The following is an 18898-nucleotide window of genomic DNA, read 5'->3' as shown; positions in this document are numbered from 1 at the left end:
TAGCAATAGAATCTTCCTAAAATTCTTAAAACGTAAATAAAAATTAAATAATACAATACAGATATATATATATAATAATCTGATAAATACAAGAAACTTAGGTACGGAAAATCTCTAAAAGTTATATAAGTGAGCTTCTTAGCTATCCAGTGACAATTTTAAAAGTTCTTGAAATGTTCAAGGTGTTCGAAAGGACAGCTTTTTGCATTTTTCTTAGGATCCCCTCTCCCCGGCCTCTGAATTAAGTTCTATCATAGTCACGTCTACATCTCTCGACCATCCGCCCAGGACATCAATGATGATATTATGTTGTTTGATGGTGTATCCTGGATACTGCTGAGCCATCTCCCACCTCAAAGGACCATACTTTGCAGTCTTCTCCTCGGTTTTCGTCAGCCGGTTGTCCATCCACAGTCACTACATCTCCACAGCTATCGTCTCTTTCTTCTTGACGTCAATGAAACGCGCATCTACTCTGTCCTGCTTCACAAAACTTTGCTCCGCATACATTGGAACATCCCAGAAGGCCTTGGCCTCCTGGGACTCATAGACTGGTTTAGGATCTATGGATGAGTACCAGGGGGGACCGCATCTAATTTAGTTCCAAATCCCTCAGCTTCTCAAAAAACAAGACCTTGAGGGCCGCATTGTGTCTCGACAAGTACTTGTTTTGCGCGAGAGCCGAGCAGCCAGCCAGAACAGGAGGAAGACTCTCGGGTGCTTTGTTGCACATCGTACACAGAACATCATTGACCTGTGTTGTTCTCACTTTCCTTTATTATTATTATGAATGTTGGTTGTGTGCTCCAGAATAATAGGATTTGTACGTATGATGGACGATCCTCGCAGTAGATAGCGCTATTTATGCAATAGCGAAAATCAGACCTGAAAAAAATCAGGCCTGTACTGGACTCGAACCACTGACCTCTGTGATACTAGTGCAGCGCTCTACCAATTGAGCTAACAAGCCAACTGGGAGCAGGCCGTTAAGTTGATTCGTAATAAACCCGTGAAAGTGATAAATGAGATACAATGAATATATGAAGTTCATATATTTTGAACTGCGGTATTAGATATGTATGATGCACGATCTTCGCAGTAGATAGCGCTATTTATGCAATAGCGAAAATCAGACCTGAAAAGAAAATCAGGCCTGTACGGGACTCGAACCACTGACCTCTGCGATACTAGTGCAGCGCTCTACCAATTGAGCTAACAAGCCAACTGGGAGCAGGCCATCAAATTAATTCGACATAAACCGGCCTGCTCCCAGTTGGCTTGTTAGCTCAATTGGTAGAGCGCTGCACTAGTATCGCAGAGGTCAGTGGTTTGAATCCCGTACAGGCCTGTATTTTTTTCAGGTCTGATTTTCACTATTACTTAAATAGTGCTTTACTGCGAAGGATCGTGCACATATATGTTTCCTAACCGCAGTTCATATATATGTATTTGATATATATTTGTTGTTTGATTACCAGTAGTCTAACATTTTTTATGCCAGAGCCATGCATGCACTTATCAATCAGCTGTTGCAAATTGAGTTAACCTAGAGGAGTCTTCTGAAATCATTCAATTTGCCTTTTGTAGGTGCAGAAGGCCCCTCTGATGGCCACTTGCCACAGTCATCCATGGAATATGAACAGTTTTCTCTTTCCAGAGTTGCTGCATCTCAAAACAAACCCATTGATCAAAGAAGTTTCACTCAGAGTGAGTACCAAGTACAACAATTGAATTTTATGTTGTTTAGGATACTTTATAGAAAGTTGAAGATCGTAGTAAAAGCAAAAGTATAGTAAATTGTAGTAAACATTTTGTAGAAGCTTATGTTTTTAGTATTTCTGTTAAATTAAATTTTGTGATCAGTTCCATCGAGAGGTATAGGACATATTATAATTATTATAAGTGGCTTTGACTTTTATCCTGTCCTATACATTAAACTTTCATTTTTCAAGAATGTTTCATTGTCAAAAAGTGTACTTAAATTTAAAAGGCTAAAAAAAAAAAAAAGTAAAATCGTCATGTGTGATATCTAATTCATGTCAGGCCAGAACAGATATCCATCCTCTGAGCATTGTCAGAATCCATTCGCTGGAGGCAGTTCAACATATTGTGCAGGACCTGAACATCAAAGAAGTCATCCTCAAGGTGAGATGGGAACATAACTAGGAATTGGTAGCTACTACATATAAGAAGCTTGTTGAGAGAGGCTAGTTGAGAATGTTGCCCGAGTGCCTATCTATTTTGCCATGTGTTTTGACTGGGCTTTGCAGTCCTAGTTACTAGTTCAAATCCTCCCTCTCCACTTCTTTTGCCTTGCTTGCAGGCATGGCAGTTATATAGTTACTGCAGCAAATACCAGTAAGTACTACAGCTTCCTCAAGGAAGGTTTTCTTAAAGCTTCTCATTGAAAAGGGGTTTAACCTATTGACCTCTTTACGTTGCTTAAAGTGGTCACTTTCACTTAACATTTGGCAGGTGTTTTAACCCATTTCATTTCACAAAGCAGGTTTGGATCAAATTTGTGTTTTGCTTTTACATCAAAAGGTTCTTCTAGCTATAGCTCACCTGCTCCTGTAGCTGTGGATCATACTCAAGGGAGTCTTTCTGAAGCCTTTGTAATTCAGAATTATCATGGGAGCCAGAACTATTCTCAGAGTGAGTACAGAAAATTTCTGATAATTTGGTGTTTGATTAAATTACATTAGAAATGACAAGTATCTAGTTTTTTTCTTGGCTTAACCGCTCTGATTAAATCTTTTGTCATACACTGCATGTATAGTTCCCTTAAGGACTTTCTTTACTTCACTTACATGATGAGATTGGAAAAGTCCATTGTGCATACCACACTGTAAGCATTGTATTAAGATAATTATAACCCTTAAATGTGTAAATGGCATGTTTGGTTTCTGATCCATACCAGGCCACAACAGGCATCCATCTTCTGAACACAGTCAGAATCCATATGCTGGAGCCAGTTCAATGTATTATGGAGGATTTGTTAATCAGGAATGTCATCCTCAGGGTAAGATGACTAAACAACCAGGTATTATTTTACCAAACAGTGTGGATGATTTTGTTAAGCATGTAGCAGCTACTGTATGTTAGGAGTTTGTAGAGAGTGTTGGATTTTTACAGGATTCTGTAGTTCTAGTTACTCTCTCCAGGCCTCCCTTTCTACTTCTCTGCCTTGCTAGTTAACATGGCAGCAGTTAATGAAGCAATCACCTGTAAGCACTACTGTAACAGTTTCCTCACTTAAGATTTTCTTAAAACTTATCATGTTATTTAGGATACTTTATAGAAAGTTGAAAATCGTAGTAAAAGCAAAAGTATAGTAAATTGTAGTAAACATTTGTAGAAGCTTATGTTTTAAGTATTTCTGTTAAATTAAATTTTGTGATCAGTTCCATCGAGAGGCATAGGACAAATTATAATTATAAGTAGCTTTGACTTTTATCCTTTCCTATACATTAAACTTTCATTTTTCAAGAATGTTTCATTGTCAAAAAATGTACTAGAATTTAAAAGGCTTAAAAAAAAAAAAGAAGTAAAATCGTCGTGTTTGATATCTAATTCATGTCAGGCCTGAACAGATATCCACCCTCCGAACATTGTCAGAGTCCATTTGCTGGAGCCAGTTCAACATATTGTGCAGGACCTGAACATCAAAGAAGTCATCCTCAAGGTGAGATGGGAACATATTAACTAGGAATTGGCAGCTACTACATATGAGAAGCTTGTTGAGAGGGGCTAGTTGAGAATGTTGCTTGAGTGCCTATCTATTGTGCTATGTGTTTTGACTGGGCTCTGCAGTCCTAGTTAATTGTGATTCTTTACTGTGTCAATTTTTTTTCATGGCTTGTCACCTAAACATTTGGATGTGTTTCACAATAACACTTAGAGATTTGAGATGCATACCGGGTAAAATTATAAGGACTACATGTGATTAATTTTTACTTTTCATTACATTGCAGGTGACGAGATAGATGTTGGTGTTGAAGCAGAACACCTAAAACTTGCTAAATCCAAAAATCCAGGAACAGAATCTGTCTCAGAGACTAGAGAGAAATTCTTTTATTTGGTCGGGAAACACTATTTACAGACTATGAAACCACAGAGTAAGAAGGAGTATGATGAGTTTCTGGATTACTTGCAAAAACTGGGGGCTATCATGACAGATGTGCGATATGGAAGTTTGGTGATAACAGTTAAGTGTGAATCTCTCCAGATCTTGGAGGACTTGTGGAAAGATTATTCATCTGGTCATCTTGATGAAGTGGTTCAAAACTGTTTTGTGACTGAAAAGATCTTGAAGGAGTTGAACCTGGCTGAGCTGAGGCTGAAAACAACAATGGACATAGAAAAGTACAAGGCATGCAAAGTGTACTTTGAGAAAGTTGTACTTAGAGGTTAGTGCTGTACAAGACTAGATCCGCTCAATAATATTTCCAAACGCATCTCTCTTTCAACTTGGAGTAGGTTTTGAAACTGTTACAAAATGAAGATATTGGTATAGTTTTCTATTGAGACAGAACATGTTTATGTGCTGACTGTCCAAGTCCTGCTACAGGTGATTTGTTTGCAAGATGTTATTGAACTTTCTTGATTTCTTCGTTTGTTTGTCTGTCTGTCTGTGTTTAAAAAACCTTGTTAATTTCCACGAACCTGCTCTTAACTATTTCTTGAGATAGTGCTTTAATTTCTTCCTTTGGCGATGTTTTATCCTACACTGAATTAATTTAAAATTAATTTTAAAAGAATGAACAAGCCAACAAAATCAGTCAGGTATAGTTTTGGTTGATAAACTTAATGATGAATGGTTGAGAACAAATGGCGATCATCTAAACTTGAATCTGACAAAGTGAAATTCTTGTCTCAATTGTGATATTGAAAATCAACTGCTACATCGAACGAAGGAGGCCTACTCTTCTACCTTTATTGAAGAAAGCTCCCATGACCCTACTTTACTTTTTAGATCTGTTAACAAGATGCTTACAAAAATCCCAATAAGAGTTATCCGGCTGCTGAAAACAATGTCGAACTTACAAATGCTTTTGCTGACTTCTTTCAATCTAAAGTTGACGGCATCCGGCATAAGATTGCTGACGGGAGGCGTGTAAACAACCAATAATTTGAGCCCTGTTCTGCTGAGTAATCATGTTGTTCATCAGCATTTTCATCATTTGTTCCTCTTACTGATGTTGAAGTCATTGATCTCATTAAAAATAATACAATTAAGTCATGCTCACTCGATGCTCTACCTGCTACTGTTGTGCGGAAGTGTTACTTGAAATTGGTGCCTGCTCTGAAAAATATATAACAGGACTATATAACAAGGCAAAGAAAACAGGGTCTGATCAACACTGGAATAAATTTTGGCAGCCAGGAAATGCGTGCATAGAAATCTTAAGTCTTCTGCTAGGGAAGAGTATATCAGTAACCACCTTGGTGAGGCAATTAGAGAAAACCCAAAACGTTTTTGGTCCTACGTAAAGCGACTTTACCATGATAATCCGGGGGTTGCATATTTTGAAGTGGACGGCAAAGTCGTAAGTGATAGTGGTCTTAAATCAGAAATTAATTTTTAAACAGGCAATTTTGGAGTGTGTTTACTAAAGAAGACCCTGAGAGCATTCCAGAAATGAGATCTGATCCCACACCTGGCTTGGGCCCTTTGATTATCTCAGGAAGGGAGTCTTAAAACTTGTGTCCTCACTAAACCCTAACAAAGCCTGTGGCCCTGACCAGATTCCACCCTGGTTTCTCAAAACTTTTGCTGCAGACATTACTCCAATTTTGACTGACATCTTTCAAGACTCGGTAGACAGTGGTACTGTTCCCCACAGGTGGAGAGAGGCAAATGCGTGCGTAGTTTTTAAAAAGGGAAAGAAATCTGCTCCAGCCAATTATAGGCCGTTATCCCTTACTTGTGTTGCGTTGAAGATCCCTGAGCATATCATCCACTGCTTCATTGTGAAACATTTAAACGATCATAACATCTTAACTGACTGTCAGCATGGTTTTGAGAGCAAAGAGATCTACAGAGATGCAGCTAATTCTCACCTTACATGACATGGCAAAGGCTATTCAGAGCTCATCGATTCACGCGGTTGTCCTGGACTTCGCTAAGGCTTTTGACAAGGTTCCTCCTAGGCGTCTCCTAAGGAAACTGCAATACTATGGAATCCAGGGCCGGCTTCTAACCTGGCTGGAGTGATTTCTTACACAACGTTTCCAGTCAGTTGTCTGCGAAGGCCAAACATCACATCAAAGCCCAGTGACTTCTGGCATACCCCAAGGTACAGTCCTTGGCCCGCTACTCTTTTTATTATATCTAAACGACTTACCAGACAACGTGCAATTAACAGTTAGGCTCTTTGCGGACGATGCTTTACTCTATGGCATTATCGCCAGCAATGCAGACTGTGACCTCCTTCAATCTGACCTACTCAGACTAGAATACTGGCAACACTATTGGCAAATGGAGTTTAATCCTTCCAAATGTAAAATTGTTACCATCTCACATAAGATCAACCCAGCCCAGAGAAAATACGTCTTCTGTGGTGTCGAACTGGAACAGGTGGATAGCTTCCCATATCTTGGGGTTACTATTAGTAACAAGCTTAAGTTGTCAGATCACGTTTCCATAATAACAGCTAAAGCAAACAAGTCGCTGGGTTCAATTTAATGTAACTTTTGGAATTGCCCAAAGAATGTGAAGGAAATTGCATATACATCCCTAGTATGGTCGAAGCTGAAATACGCGAGTGCGGCTTGGATCCGTTTTTAAAGAAAGATGTCAGTGCCCTGGAAAGAGTTCAACGTAACGCAGCACAGTTTTGCTCGCAGAATTGTCATAGGTATGCTAGTGTTACTGGCATGATCGAAGATTTAGGATGGACCATGTTGGAAATGAGAAGAAGGTAGTCTTCGTTAATACTTATGTATAAGATAACTCGCAGTCTTATTGACACAGACAATCGAGAATATTTAGTACTGCACTCTGAGAGTCGCACGAGGGGAAGCCATCAATTTAATTTTCGAGTGCCATATTCAAGTAAAGACGTTTTCAAATTTTCCTTTTTTTGCAAGAACTATAACAGACTGGAACTGCCTCCCTGAGACCATTGTTTCGTCAACTTTCATAGAAACTTTTAAACATAGGTTATCAGCCTTTTTAAATGATAGTTGTACATAGCTTATATAGTTTTTGTAATTTAACTTTTATTTTCAACATCAACAGAATTGTTTTTTATTCATTTCCTTATTACCTTTATCCAGTTATTTGCTTTATTTTTACGGTTGGTGTGATATGTTGATGATTTTACCGACCTAATAACATGTAAATGTAAATGTAAATATCATTAACGTATCACTTTCTACTGGTGAGATGCCAAGGGATCTCAAGACTGCTATGGTGAAACCTTTGTTAAAGAAATCTAATTCTGGCTCTGGGGATTTCGTGAATTTTCGTGCTGTGTCCAATCTGAAGTTTGTTTTTTAAGCTAATTGAAAAATCTGTGTTTTTACAACTTAACACATATCTTACTACCAATGCGCTACACAAACCTCTGCAGTCTGCATATAAGACTGCATAGCACTGAAACTACAGTTTTGAAAGTACACAGTGACATCATGTTATCTCTTGATAAAGGCAAGATAGTGATCCTGATTCTCCTGGACCTGTCTGCTATGTTTGACACTGTAAACCACACCTTTTTGTTGGCGGGACTTGATAAACATTTCGGTATTAACGGCACTGTTCTGAATTGGTTCAGTTCATACCTCTGGGAACGCACTCATTTTGTTGACATTGATCAATCTCAGTCCTCTGTGCGGGATCTTTTTTAGTTGGTGTTCCTCAAGGTTCTGTACTCAGACCTGTACTCTATCTATTATACACATCTCCTATCTCAGAAATAATCAAGAAATACAATCTTAATTACCACCTCTATGCTGATGACACCCAGCTGTACTTGTCTTTTGATACCAGTGACGTGGATTTGGTGATTGAGCGCATAGTTGCTTGCGTGACTGAGATTTGCCGCTGGCTGCAAGATAATGACTTAAAATAAAATCAGGATAAGACCGATGTATCCTTAATTCATTCTAAATTCTGAAATGGAGTCTCGCTTGATCACATTATTCTTGGAATTGAAAATATCTCCATTGCTAAGTCACTTACCAACCTTGGTATTAGATTTGACAAAAACATGACTTTTGATGATCAAATTAAACATCTCTGCTAAACCTCGTTCTTTCACCTAAGAAATCTGTTCAGGATGTGTCGTTATCTGACTAGTGACTGTGCCTCAAAGGTTATACATGCTTTTATTACTTCGTGTATTGACTATTGGAATCATCTGTACGATGGCTTACCTAAGCATCAACATCAGAAGACTTGTAAACAAGATGTACGAACTCACATTTGGTAAGCTAGTCTCCTATAATTTTTTAAAACATTAATTTAGTTCATGTGCTGTCTTGATTTCTTTGGTGAAGAAAAAAAGAATTAGATGTAAGAGCAAAAGTGCAGTCTTTAATAATCACATGGTAGCAATTAAAACTAAAAAATAGATTTAGTCCCTATCCTCAGGCTTGGTGAATATGATTAGAAATTAATTTGTGATGAAGCATTTTTTTGTTGCCTCTCTAGGTTTATCAGAAAGCGGAACAATTTTTCCAATCAGTGATAAGAGGCCACCCCCCTTTGTTGCAGCTGATCAGCCTGCTAAACGACTCAGAGAAGAATTGATTCACTCAACTCCTCATGAACTTCAAGGTAATATCAGTAAAAAAAAATTAATGATGTCAATTAATCCAATATATTTCAAATTGGTTTCCAAAATTGCAAAGATTACCAGTAGTCTAAAATTTTTTATGCCAGAGCCATGCATGCACTTGTCAATCAGCTGTTGCAAATTGAGTTAACCTAGAGGAGTCTTCTGAAATCATTCAATTTGCCTTTTGTAGGTGCAGAAGGCCCCTCTGTTGGCCACTTGCCACAGTCATCCATGGAATATGAACAGTTTTCTCTTTCCAGAGTTGCTGCATCTCAAAACAAACCCATTGATCAAAGAAGTTTCACTCAGAGTGAGTACCAAGTACAACAAATGAATTGTATGTTACTTAGGATACTTTATAGAAAGTTGAAGATCGTAGTAAAAGCAAAAGTATAGTAAATTGTAGTAAACATTTTGTTGAAGCTTATGTTTTAAGTATTTCTGTTAAATTAAATTTTTTGATCAGTTCCATCTAGAGGCATAGGACAAATTATAATTATTAGTAGCTTTGACTTTTATCCTTTCCTCTACATTAAACTTTCATTTTTCAAGAATGTTTCAATGTCAAAAAATGTACTGTACTAAAAAAAAAAAAGTAAAATCGTCATGTTTGATATCTAATTCATGTCAGGCCTGAACAGATATCCACCCTCTGAACATTGTCAGAGTCCATTTGCTGGAGCCAGTTCAACATATTGTGCAGGACCTGAACATCAAAGAAGTCATCCTCAAGGTGAGATGGGAACATATTAACTAGGAATTGACAGCTACCACACATGAGAAGCTTGTTGAGAGGGGCTAGTTGAGAATGTTGCCTGAGTGCCCATCTATTGTGCCATGTGTTTTGACTGCATGAAGGGCTCTGCAGTCCTAGTTACTAGTTCGAATCCTCCCTCTCCACTTCTTTTGCCTTGCTTGCAGACATGGCAGTTATATAGTTAGTTATTTTTTTGTTCCTGTTGGAAATATTGATAGTTATTATGCAATCAGGTTAGAGAGGTTCTTGATAAAGTATTCTACATGTACACTACAGATACCAGTACTTGTATGATCAGGAAAAGTACAGTTTCCTCCTCAATTTATCAGTGAATAATTAGTAGCTGAAGGTAGAGAAGGCTGGATCAGATTTCTTAGTATTGCTTGTAACATGCCATTGTTTCTCAAAGTTGTATTTTTGCATGTGGAACATTTACATGCACCTTATTTGAAATTTTTCATGTGGTTGTCTTTATGAAAATTATAACATGTTTTTCTTTCTGTTCATACATGTAGTTGATCCTGTCACTTTACAGTCCTCGGCAGGATTCAAAGAAAATGAATCCTCAACCAGCATAGCAGTTCAACGCAAAGGTAGACAACTTCCTCTTTCTAGATAGCTTATTGTGCTCCTTTAAACAGGAGCAGGGTGATGGGGATGCAAAATAGATTGAGAAAGAATTTATTTTTTGAGTGAAAGGTTTAAATGATAACGATAAGCTCACAGTGCGTATTATGAATTGGTGCATGTGACACAAGAAACTTTCACAAAAATTTTAGACTAAATGACTCTTGAGGTGATTTAAGCACTTGTTAAGTCGGTCACAAATATACAAATGAGAAATATTTAATTATAATAATAGAAATAGAAGTCTTTATTAAGCACTGAAAACAACAAGAGTGTTTAGTTACAATGATATGAACTTAAGCAGAAATAAAACTAATTAACTAACTAGATAACTAACTGACTAACTAACAAGAAAACAAACATTTGTACTTGCCTACTTAGCCTTAAAAAAATATCTCAGTGCTATTGGCAGGATGATGTTTAATTCTTGAAAACAATGATTTTGTTTGAGTTGTTTTTACAAAAAAAGTTAGGATGAGGAAAATTTTTGATAACCTTTCTGTATTATTTCTGCAAGCAGTTGGCCAACTGTCAGTGTTGATACGAGCTATTTTTCTCAATGGGATGTATGGTTTTCTGTCAAATGGGTCTAAATTACTAGAAAAATTAAATTTCTTGGCTGTCTTTCTTATTATTACACGACTATATGTATTACTGAAGGCCTTTAACGATTTTACATATTGTAAATAGCAAAGAATGTTTTTTTTTTCTATCTGTGAATAACGTCCATTTAATGAGAGTTTACTTGATATATGGATAAGTTTAATTTTTTTAAAAGAGCTGACATGTGTGTGGAAATGGGTGTGTAAATTATACAATGATGCAAGTTGTTCTTGGTATTCTAGTTATTTCATAATTCATTACTACATTGTGCGTAATCAGAAAAGTGTTGTTTGAGTGAAATAATTAATTTGTCATTGAGGGGGCATAAAGAGATTCATGAAATAAATTCCTCAGGAAACAAACAGAAATAGAAGCTACTCAAATATTAATACTTTAGGTAATAGTAATTAACTATGTTTTACAACCGTAGATTGTTAAGTGCGGTTACACTTTTCTTTTCTAGGTGCCGTAATAAACAAGTCCAGGCAAGCTTCAAATAGAGAGTTTAAACGGAGTTCGTCCTCTGTTGCCACTCAATCTGTGAAACGCCGTAAAGGTAAATTTCATCTTAATTCGTAAAACGGCATTGGTTGGAAATCCAGCGCTTTTTCAAAACTTTCCCCTATTTTTTGCTACTAAAGAACAGCTGTATGAAGCCTTCATGAATCAAGCCCTCTGTCATCTTTGAAGGAGCCATCACCTCTCTTGCCATGGAAATTGGTTGCCTTTGACTGTTGTTATTTCTGAAACAGACGTTTTGGCTAATGCTTAAGGCTTCATCAGTGATATGAAAAACGAAGATCGTTGTCAAGCGTTATTTAAAGTTAAAAACGTGACGCGAAGCTTGCGCGCTTAACTTTGTATTTGATGCTGACGCGCGAGGTCTGCATAGGCTTCTGGAAGTACGATGTGATCGTTCCCTGCATTCGGATCCAAAGTGGAGTGCCAGGCTTCAAGGAAAAGTCTTTCGTGGTAATTAGATTCGAAACCAACAACCCTGACGTTTGCAAAGTCCATGTTATGGTCGAAATGGTGGACATGGCTTGCGACTTTCGAGTTAAACTCAAAACCTGCAACTGCCTTTTTGTGCTCTGCAATTCTGGTCTTTAATGACCTTTCTGTTTGGCCGTAGTACTTAAAATTAGACTGCGTGCAATTGACTTTGTACACCATGCCTGACTTCTGCCGGTCAGATTCGTCTCGCTCCTTGGGGCGTGAAAAAAGGCTGTTGATTGTCTGTTGTGGTTTGTAGGCTACTTAGATCTTTTGTTGCTTCAAAATGCGACTTATTTTCTCAGAAACACCCTGTACATACGGCAGCACGACAAAGCCATTGAAGTTGGTCTGGGCGGGTTGTTTAAATAACACTCTCTCATAGTTCATTTTTAAACGATTAACGTCAATGTTTGATTGTATACATGTGCCTTCAAGAACGAAGTATGTTTTTTTGCAGGTTCTGAGCATTGTCTAGTTGAGAAACACCTTCGAGATGAATACATCCGACGTTCCAATGTAAAACCATTGCTGTGGGACAGCGATATCCAACTACCTATTGATGACGTTTACACCAGGTTGCAAATCAAATGGAGAAGGAAAGCTTATTTTCAGCTAACGGAGAAGGAGGTTCACATGTATGAAATTTTCAAGCCTGCTACAGAGGGTGAAAAGGGCGCCAGAATGGTACTTGTAGAAGGAAACCCCGGGATTGGGAAGACTACATTTTGTCTTAAAATTGCCAGAGATTGGGCCAAAAAGTCAGTACCAGTCGAGTTTCATTTCCCCGCGTTTAAGTTTTTGTTCCTTCTGAAATGCTGTGACATTCACAAAGATACCAAAGACATGGTACAAGCTATTGACGAGCAAGTTTTGCATGATGACATGAAAAATAAAACGCGTTTTCTGAATTACATCAGGGATGAAAGGAACCAGAACGAGATTCTTTTAATCCTGGATGGCCTTGATGAGTTACCAGAAGCATCGGGAAAAGTCGTTGATAGGCTCTTTAAAAGAAAAGTTTTCTCACGTTGTTTTATTTTGGCCACCTCGCGCGAAGAAAAGGGAATCGATATCCGGCGGCGCTATGACTTTGATTCACATTTGCAGATTAAAGGGTTCACTTCAGAGGGCGCTACAGATTACATCAGGAAGCATTTTCAAAGGGTCGATCCCCAAAATTTGTCAAAAGGCGAGAGGCTCATTCGGGCTGTTGAAGAAAATAGTTACCTAGATGCGTTAAGGAACAATCCGTTGAATCTCCTTCTCTTGTGCGTTGTTTTTGAAGACTTTGAAGGGGAACTTCCATCTAATCGCACAAAGCTTTATCAGATTATTTTTCGATGCTTGTTAAGGCGTTACTGCTCCCGAAATGGCCTGGACGTTCATCGAAATGCCGACAAAACGCTAGAGAATCAATTTAAAGAGTCCATACTTGTGCTAGGGGAGTTAGCGTGGAAGTGTCTTCTAGAAGACCGCCGTTCGTTTTCGGAAGAAGAATTGGACAAGTTAGAACATTCGAGGACCCATGTGAGAAAATTTCCAGTGATCAAATTGGGCCTTGTTTTCATGGAAGCCAGTTCAAGGCCAAGTCAGGAGCCAAGACATCAGTGTCATTTTCTTCACAAAACATTTCAAGAGTTTTTAGCTGCCTTCTACCTAGCAAACGAGCTCTTCACGAACCAACCAAACCTTACTTTAGGCAAGGAAGATGTCTGTGAAAAATACAGACAAGTAATTTTTTTTGTAGCTGGCATATTAGGCATGGATGGAACGCTGTTTTTCAAACAAATAGGAACGATTCTAAGAGAAAGCTGGGACTGGCTTGATCCTGATGGAGACTGTGCGTTCTTACTTGATCTTTTAGAGGAGAGTGGTGCTGCCGATGATTTAGGGAAAGTTGCCTGCCCTCTTATTCCATTACCAAACGATTTGAAACTAGGAAAGAGTGAACGGTGCTACTTTAAGTTTATACGATATGCTTATGAAGGCGCCATTGTTGGGGGTGATTTAGCACCGGTGCAACTAACCACACTGAGACTGAGGAACGTACAGTCTTTCAGTAGAGACAATGTGAATGATTTCCATCGAATTCTCGAAAGCATTGAAACTCTCACAGAGCTTGTCATCTCTAATATCGAGAACATGTCCCATGATATTGCAGATCTGTTCGCTGAGAGTGTGTCGTCAAGCACTTCATTAAGAAAAGTCACGCTCAAACTGTTTGACGTGAGTACTGAGAGGTGCACCAAAAATGTCAGTACCTTGTTACTGAATTTTTCGCAATTGAAATGTGTTGAGCTCGAATTCTTTTGTATTCTAAACAACGCTGTTGCAGAAGCCGTAAAAGTGTTATTCAAAACATCGCTAAGATCTCTCGCGCTTATTGTTTATGGGGATCTGGATGATTGTTTAGTGTCGTCTGTTAGTGAAGGACTTGCAGAAGAAACTGGGCTGGAGTCTCTTAGTCTTGTTGTTCATGGAAAACCCAGCAACCCTGGAATCGTACAACTGCAGAAAGGTGTTCTACGAAATAGAACTCTGCACTCTTTAGTGTTACAGGTGTATGGAGAAATCCCAGAAACGTGGATGACAGCTGTTGCTACCATACTGGCAGCCAATAAGTCATGGAAGTCTCTTATTATTCATCCAAATGTATGTGGGAAAATCAAACATGAAGAAAGTTTGCTGACCTGTCCGATTCTAGGTGATGCGCCATTAGAGAAATTGTTAACCGTTAACGTCTGTGGGGAACTGAGTGTTGACAGCTTAAAAGCCCTTGGAGGTTTTTTCATGAAAAGTTCGCCATTATCTGGTCTCCACTTGAGTGTCCGAGGTAAACTAAGCAATGATGTTATGGATTGTCTGGTTGACTATTTTCTGACTAACAATTCATTGTCCTCACACAGTATTATTGACCTGTGCGGTGAAATCACAAGCTACGGAGAAACTGCACTTCAAAAGTTAGTTCAAGGGAGTCCAGAGCATTCTATTTCAGTGCACTTGAATGGTGTCAGAAAGGACCGCTATTTAAGTGGTTTTGATACTCTCGCTAATTTTTCTCCACCCTCAGCCTCGTTTTTAGCTGACGGGAAGACTGCAACACACGATGAAGTTATTGCACTATTAAGCTGTGCGTCATCAACCACGTTCAACCTCACTGTTAACAACCACGCTGATATGCCATGGGAGTGGGCCAGAGGTGTGGCTGAGGGCTTGGCTAACAGCAGATCCCTAACTACATTTAGTCTCACACTTAACAATCCTACTGACAAGGGAGCAGAGTGGGCCTTCTATATGAGTGAGGGACTGCCGAAGTGCGCATCATTAACGACATTCAGTCTCACAGTTAACAATCACACTGACGAGGGAGCACAGTGGGCCTTCTATATGAGTAAGGGACTGCCGGAGTGCGCATCATTAACGACATTCAGTCTCACAGTTAACAATCACACTGACGAGAGAACAAACTGGGCCTACTATATGAGTGGGGGACTTCCGAAGTGCGCATCATTAACGACATTCAGTCTCACAGTTAACAATCACACTGACGAGAGAACAAACTGGGCCTACTATATGAGTGGGGGACTTCCGAAGTGCGCATCATTAACGACATTCAGTCTCACAGTTAACAATCACACTGACGAGAGAACAAACTGGGCCTACTATATGAGTGGGGGACTTCCGAAGTGCGCATCATTAACGACATTCAGTCTCACAGTTAACAATCACACTGACGAGAGAACAAACTGGGCCTACTATATGAGTGGGGGACTTCCGAAGTGCGCATCATTAACGACATTCAGTCTCACAGTTAACAATCACACTGACGAGAGAACAAACTGGGCCTACTGTATGAGTGGGGGACTTCCGAAGTGCGCATCATTAACGACATTCAGTCTCACAGTTAACAATCACACTGACGAGAGAACAAACTGGGCCTACTATATGAGTGGGGGACTTCCGAAGTGCGCATCATTAACGACATTCAGTCTCACAGTTAACAATTACGCTGACGTAATGGAATCTTGGGCCGATGGTATTAGTGAGGGCTTGGCGAACAGCAGTTCATTAGCCACATTTAGTCTCACAGTAAACAATCATGCTGACATGATGGGAAACTGGGTGAGAGATATAAGTAATGGATTACAAAAGAACGGTTCCTTGACAACGATAAGAGTAGCATTCAGCTTGTACGGTGTGCACAGAATTCACTAAGAGCTCGTCCAATCTTCTGATTCTCTGCTTTGTCAAATGCGTGTACGAAACTTCCAAGAGCTAGAAATTATCACTGAAGGATATGGTCGCAGTAGAATTTCACTGAAATTCCTCAGCGGGAAGCAAGAATTTTTACTGCGCTTATGTTGCTAGGGAAATTTATTTTCTCATGCATGAATGAGATCATTTATAGTTGGTATTGAAAGTTGGTTCGCACTTATTCGCCGTGATAATTTTTTACTCTTCCGCACAACCTACGACAGTTTGACAAATTTTCGAACTATGAGTATACAATAATCTATAGCTGAAAAATTGTATTTATTTTTACCAAAAGGACAAGAACATTTGTTGGTAAACACTAGTAAGAAACACGGTCCCACGCGCCTTCTTGCGCGAGGAGCACATACGATATTAGTTAGCCGGAAACGAACTTATTCAACCGATGCATTGAAAACATCTTGTATGCCTGCACGAGGCAAGCGGAGAAATGAAACCGAAGTCGCCGACAGTTGTACAGTTTCTGTGATGTTTTTTCCCTGTTGTGAACGTTTAGTAAGAGGAGGTTTCTAAACGCACTGATTTCTAATAACAACAAGCCTAGACATGGTGCGCTGTATCTAATTGTCCATGAACTTTCTTAAATTTTTTTTTCTTGTTCCTCGGACTTCTTTATCCCGCCTATTTCCAAACCCAAACAACCATTAAAGAATAGGTACGTCTCAAGAATGGCAACCGAGATTTGAAATGTACCATAGAATTAAAAAAGAACACCCAAGGTATATTGTCAACTGATTGGTATTGACCGGAAATTTGAAGTCAGTGAAACCCGGTTCATGAGAGAAATTACGATTGAACTGCGCAAATTATTGATAGCAAGCATCAAGTTAACGGCAATAGCAAGCGGCAAAATTGAACTGTAATGTTACCAACTTTTCCAGTAATACTCAAAGCCCTGCAGGGAGAAAATTATCTCGGTCGCAGTATATGCAAATATTTTGTCTTACGTACGGAAAAAGCGAAAAGAAGACGTTTAAGAATTGTTTTCTATCAACGATTTCCGTAAATGTCATGGTTAACCTTGTTGTCAACGGGCGTGTTTTCGCCAGGGGACAAGGGAGCCCCGAAACATCATCAACTCTTTCACTCCCACCAGTTACCGAGACAGAATATCTCCTTACCTTATCACTACAATATGAGGCAGACAAGTGATGAGAATAAAGAAAAATATCAATGAGGAGATTATTGGTGGATCAAATACTAATTTCTCCAAACTAGCATCATAAGAATTGTATGGCAGATAGTAAGAAGAATTATGAATGAGGCTTCAGAGTGAAAGGGTCGGCGTCTGTTATTTCTTCTCTGGGGTGAAAGAACATCTGGCCCGGAGAAAATTGAAAAAATAACAATCAAATTAAGGGTGTTCCTCAGCTTAGGTACTACACGAGAGTGACATAGAAGAGAAAAAAAGATTGGAAACTGACAATTGTAAGGACACTGAGAACGAAGCTAAAAGCTGGAGAAAATGTCAGCCATTTGGGGATTTTATTCCTATCTGTATTACTATCGGGGGTTTATAAGTCCACGTTGGTAAATCAAAACCTTGTTCTCTTTTACCCTGCCCCTTGTTTTCTATTTCCTGTTCATCTATTTAGTGTCAATCGAGTTTATTCTTGAATGATTGAGTTGAGTCCAATTTGGATCTGTAAGAAAATGTGTGATAAACCTTATGACTTGTAAGAGTGATCAGCCTTCCATTATCACCCTTGAATCAAGCATAAAGGTTAGGACTGTAATAGAAATGATCAGCAATTTAAGACGCTTCTGGTTGTGAAACAAATTCTACTTGTTTTCTGTGACACCAAATTAACTCACACAAGGTCTCTGAAATTCCGGTTTTAATGCTAACAACTCCACTCGCTTCTTGCGACAAAAAAAAAGAAAAAAAAAAAAAAAAACCAAGAACGTCACCGATTCGTTCCGCATATGGTAAACTAATCTGAATAAGGCGAGGCCGCCAAGTCACACTCGTCATGAGCCGTCACGCAATGCGAACAAAACATTCTGAACGTTAGTGTTATGGGAATTGTTAAGAGGACGCTGTGGAGATGAGGAAAACCAATGTTTGGTTGTAAACGATGAAAAGCGGGATTCAGATTCGTTACCCATAAGTGTAGTCCTGATAGAATAGAGTGACGTGAAGTCCCATCACCATTTAATTTGATCTGTGAAGCAATGTGAGAAGCAAAACACTAATCGGTTAAACATTTTCATGGATGAAAACATAACAGTTCACATTTCCTGTCAAGAAACTGAATCTAGTAGTCTGTATAACAGAGCGTGCGGGTCACGCGTATTGTCTAGTGGCGCAGGCACCACCTTAAAACTGTCCTATCACACTTCCCAGCCACAAATATGACAGGTACACTTTCCCATTTGTGCTCATTTGTATTGCTTATCGCCAGTCACGTTCAAGAAATTTCTGATAGTTTTGACGAAATCGTTCATTTAAGGCACTAGGTTACAACTATGGTCAAATTCAATGTCTGGAATGTACGGAGCCCCTAAATGGCCATAGCTTTTCTTTTTCTCTCGTCAATATATCGACATATATGTCGACGTATATCTCGCCTTATTTTAATTATGTCGACATATTTGTCGTCAGAGTGTCGACATATATCTCGCCTTTTCCTTCAAATTATGTCGACATGTTATCTCGACCAGTTCATCTTACGTGCAAGGAGAATGCGTCTGATTTACATATTCCAAAGGGAGGACAAAAAACCCATCCCTGCCGCGTCAAATCCACATGGATACCACCAATACAAAAATCAGTAGCCCTTGAAAGTCATTTAGAAGAGGTTAAAAGTGACGTTTCGGAAATAGAACTTACAAAGCCAAAAGATAATTTGCTTCCAAC

At 38.9% G+C, this 18898-nt stretch overlaps 2 protein-coding genes across 9 annotated transcripts in view; one reads left to right on the top strand and one right to left on the bottom strand.

Moving 5' to 3' along the window:
* The window catches only part of LOC111346799 (uncharacterized), a 31923-nt gene extending 14700 nt beyond the window's left edge, over nucleotides 1-17223 (top strand). Inside the window, exons 7-18 of one of the 6 annotated variants that reach the window (XM_088738086.1) lie at nucleotides 1588-1707; nucleotides 2044-2145; nucleotides 2545-2655; nucleotides 2921-3022; nucleotides 3584-3685; nucleotides 3975-4409; nucleotides 8657-8782; nucleotides 8974-9093; nucleotides 9415-9516; nucleotides 10056-10133; nucleotides 11234-11326; nucleotides 12224-17223. In XM_088738086.1, the coding sequence (XP_088594212.1) occupies nucleotides 1588-1707; nucleotides 2044-2145; nucleotides 2545-2655; nucleotides 2921-3022; nucleotides 3584-3685; nucleotides 3975-4409; nucleotides 8657-8782; nucleotides 8974-9093; nucleotides 9415-9516; nucleotides 10056-10133; nucleotides 11234-11326; nucleotides 12224-15981 (5249 nt within the window). In that variant the 3' untranslated portion in view covers nucleotides 15982-17223. Of the gene's footprint in view, nucleotides 1-1587; nucleotides 1708-2043; nucleotides 2146-2544; nucleotides 2656-2920; nucleotides 3044-3583; nucleotides 3686-3974; nucleotides 4410-8656; nucleotides 8783-8973; nucleotides 9094-9414; nucleotides 9517-10055; nucleotides 10134-11233; nucleotides 11327-12223 lie in introns of all 6 variants that reach the window. The other 5 variants (XM_088738085.1, XM_088738087.1, XM_088738088.1 and 2 more) reach the window with 5 other exon arrangements.
* Nucleotides 1-18898, bottom strand: part of LOC111322632 (tubulin polyglutamylase TTLL7) — a 198229-nt gene that overhangs the window by 32490 nt on the left and 146841 nt on the right. The gene's annotated exons all lie outside the window — the stretch shown is intronic.

The sequence above is a fragment of the Stylophora pistillata genome, chromosome 11, assembly GCF_964205215.1.
Source record: "Stylophora pistillata chromosome 11, jaStyPist1.2, whole genome shotgun sequence".
Taxonomy (NCBI): domain Eukaryota; kingdom Metazoa; phylum Cnidaria; class Anthozoa; order Scleractinia; family Pocilloporidae; genus Stylophora; species Stylophora pistillata.
The sequence above is the reverse complement of the archived record's forward strand: the minus strand, read 5'-3'. Positions and strand labels throughout refer to the sequence as shown.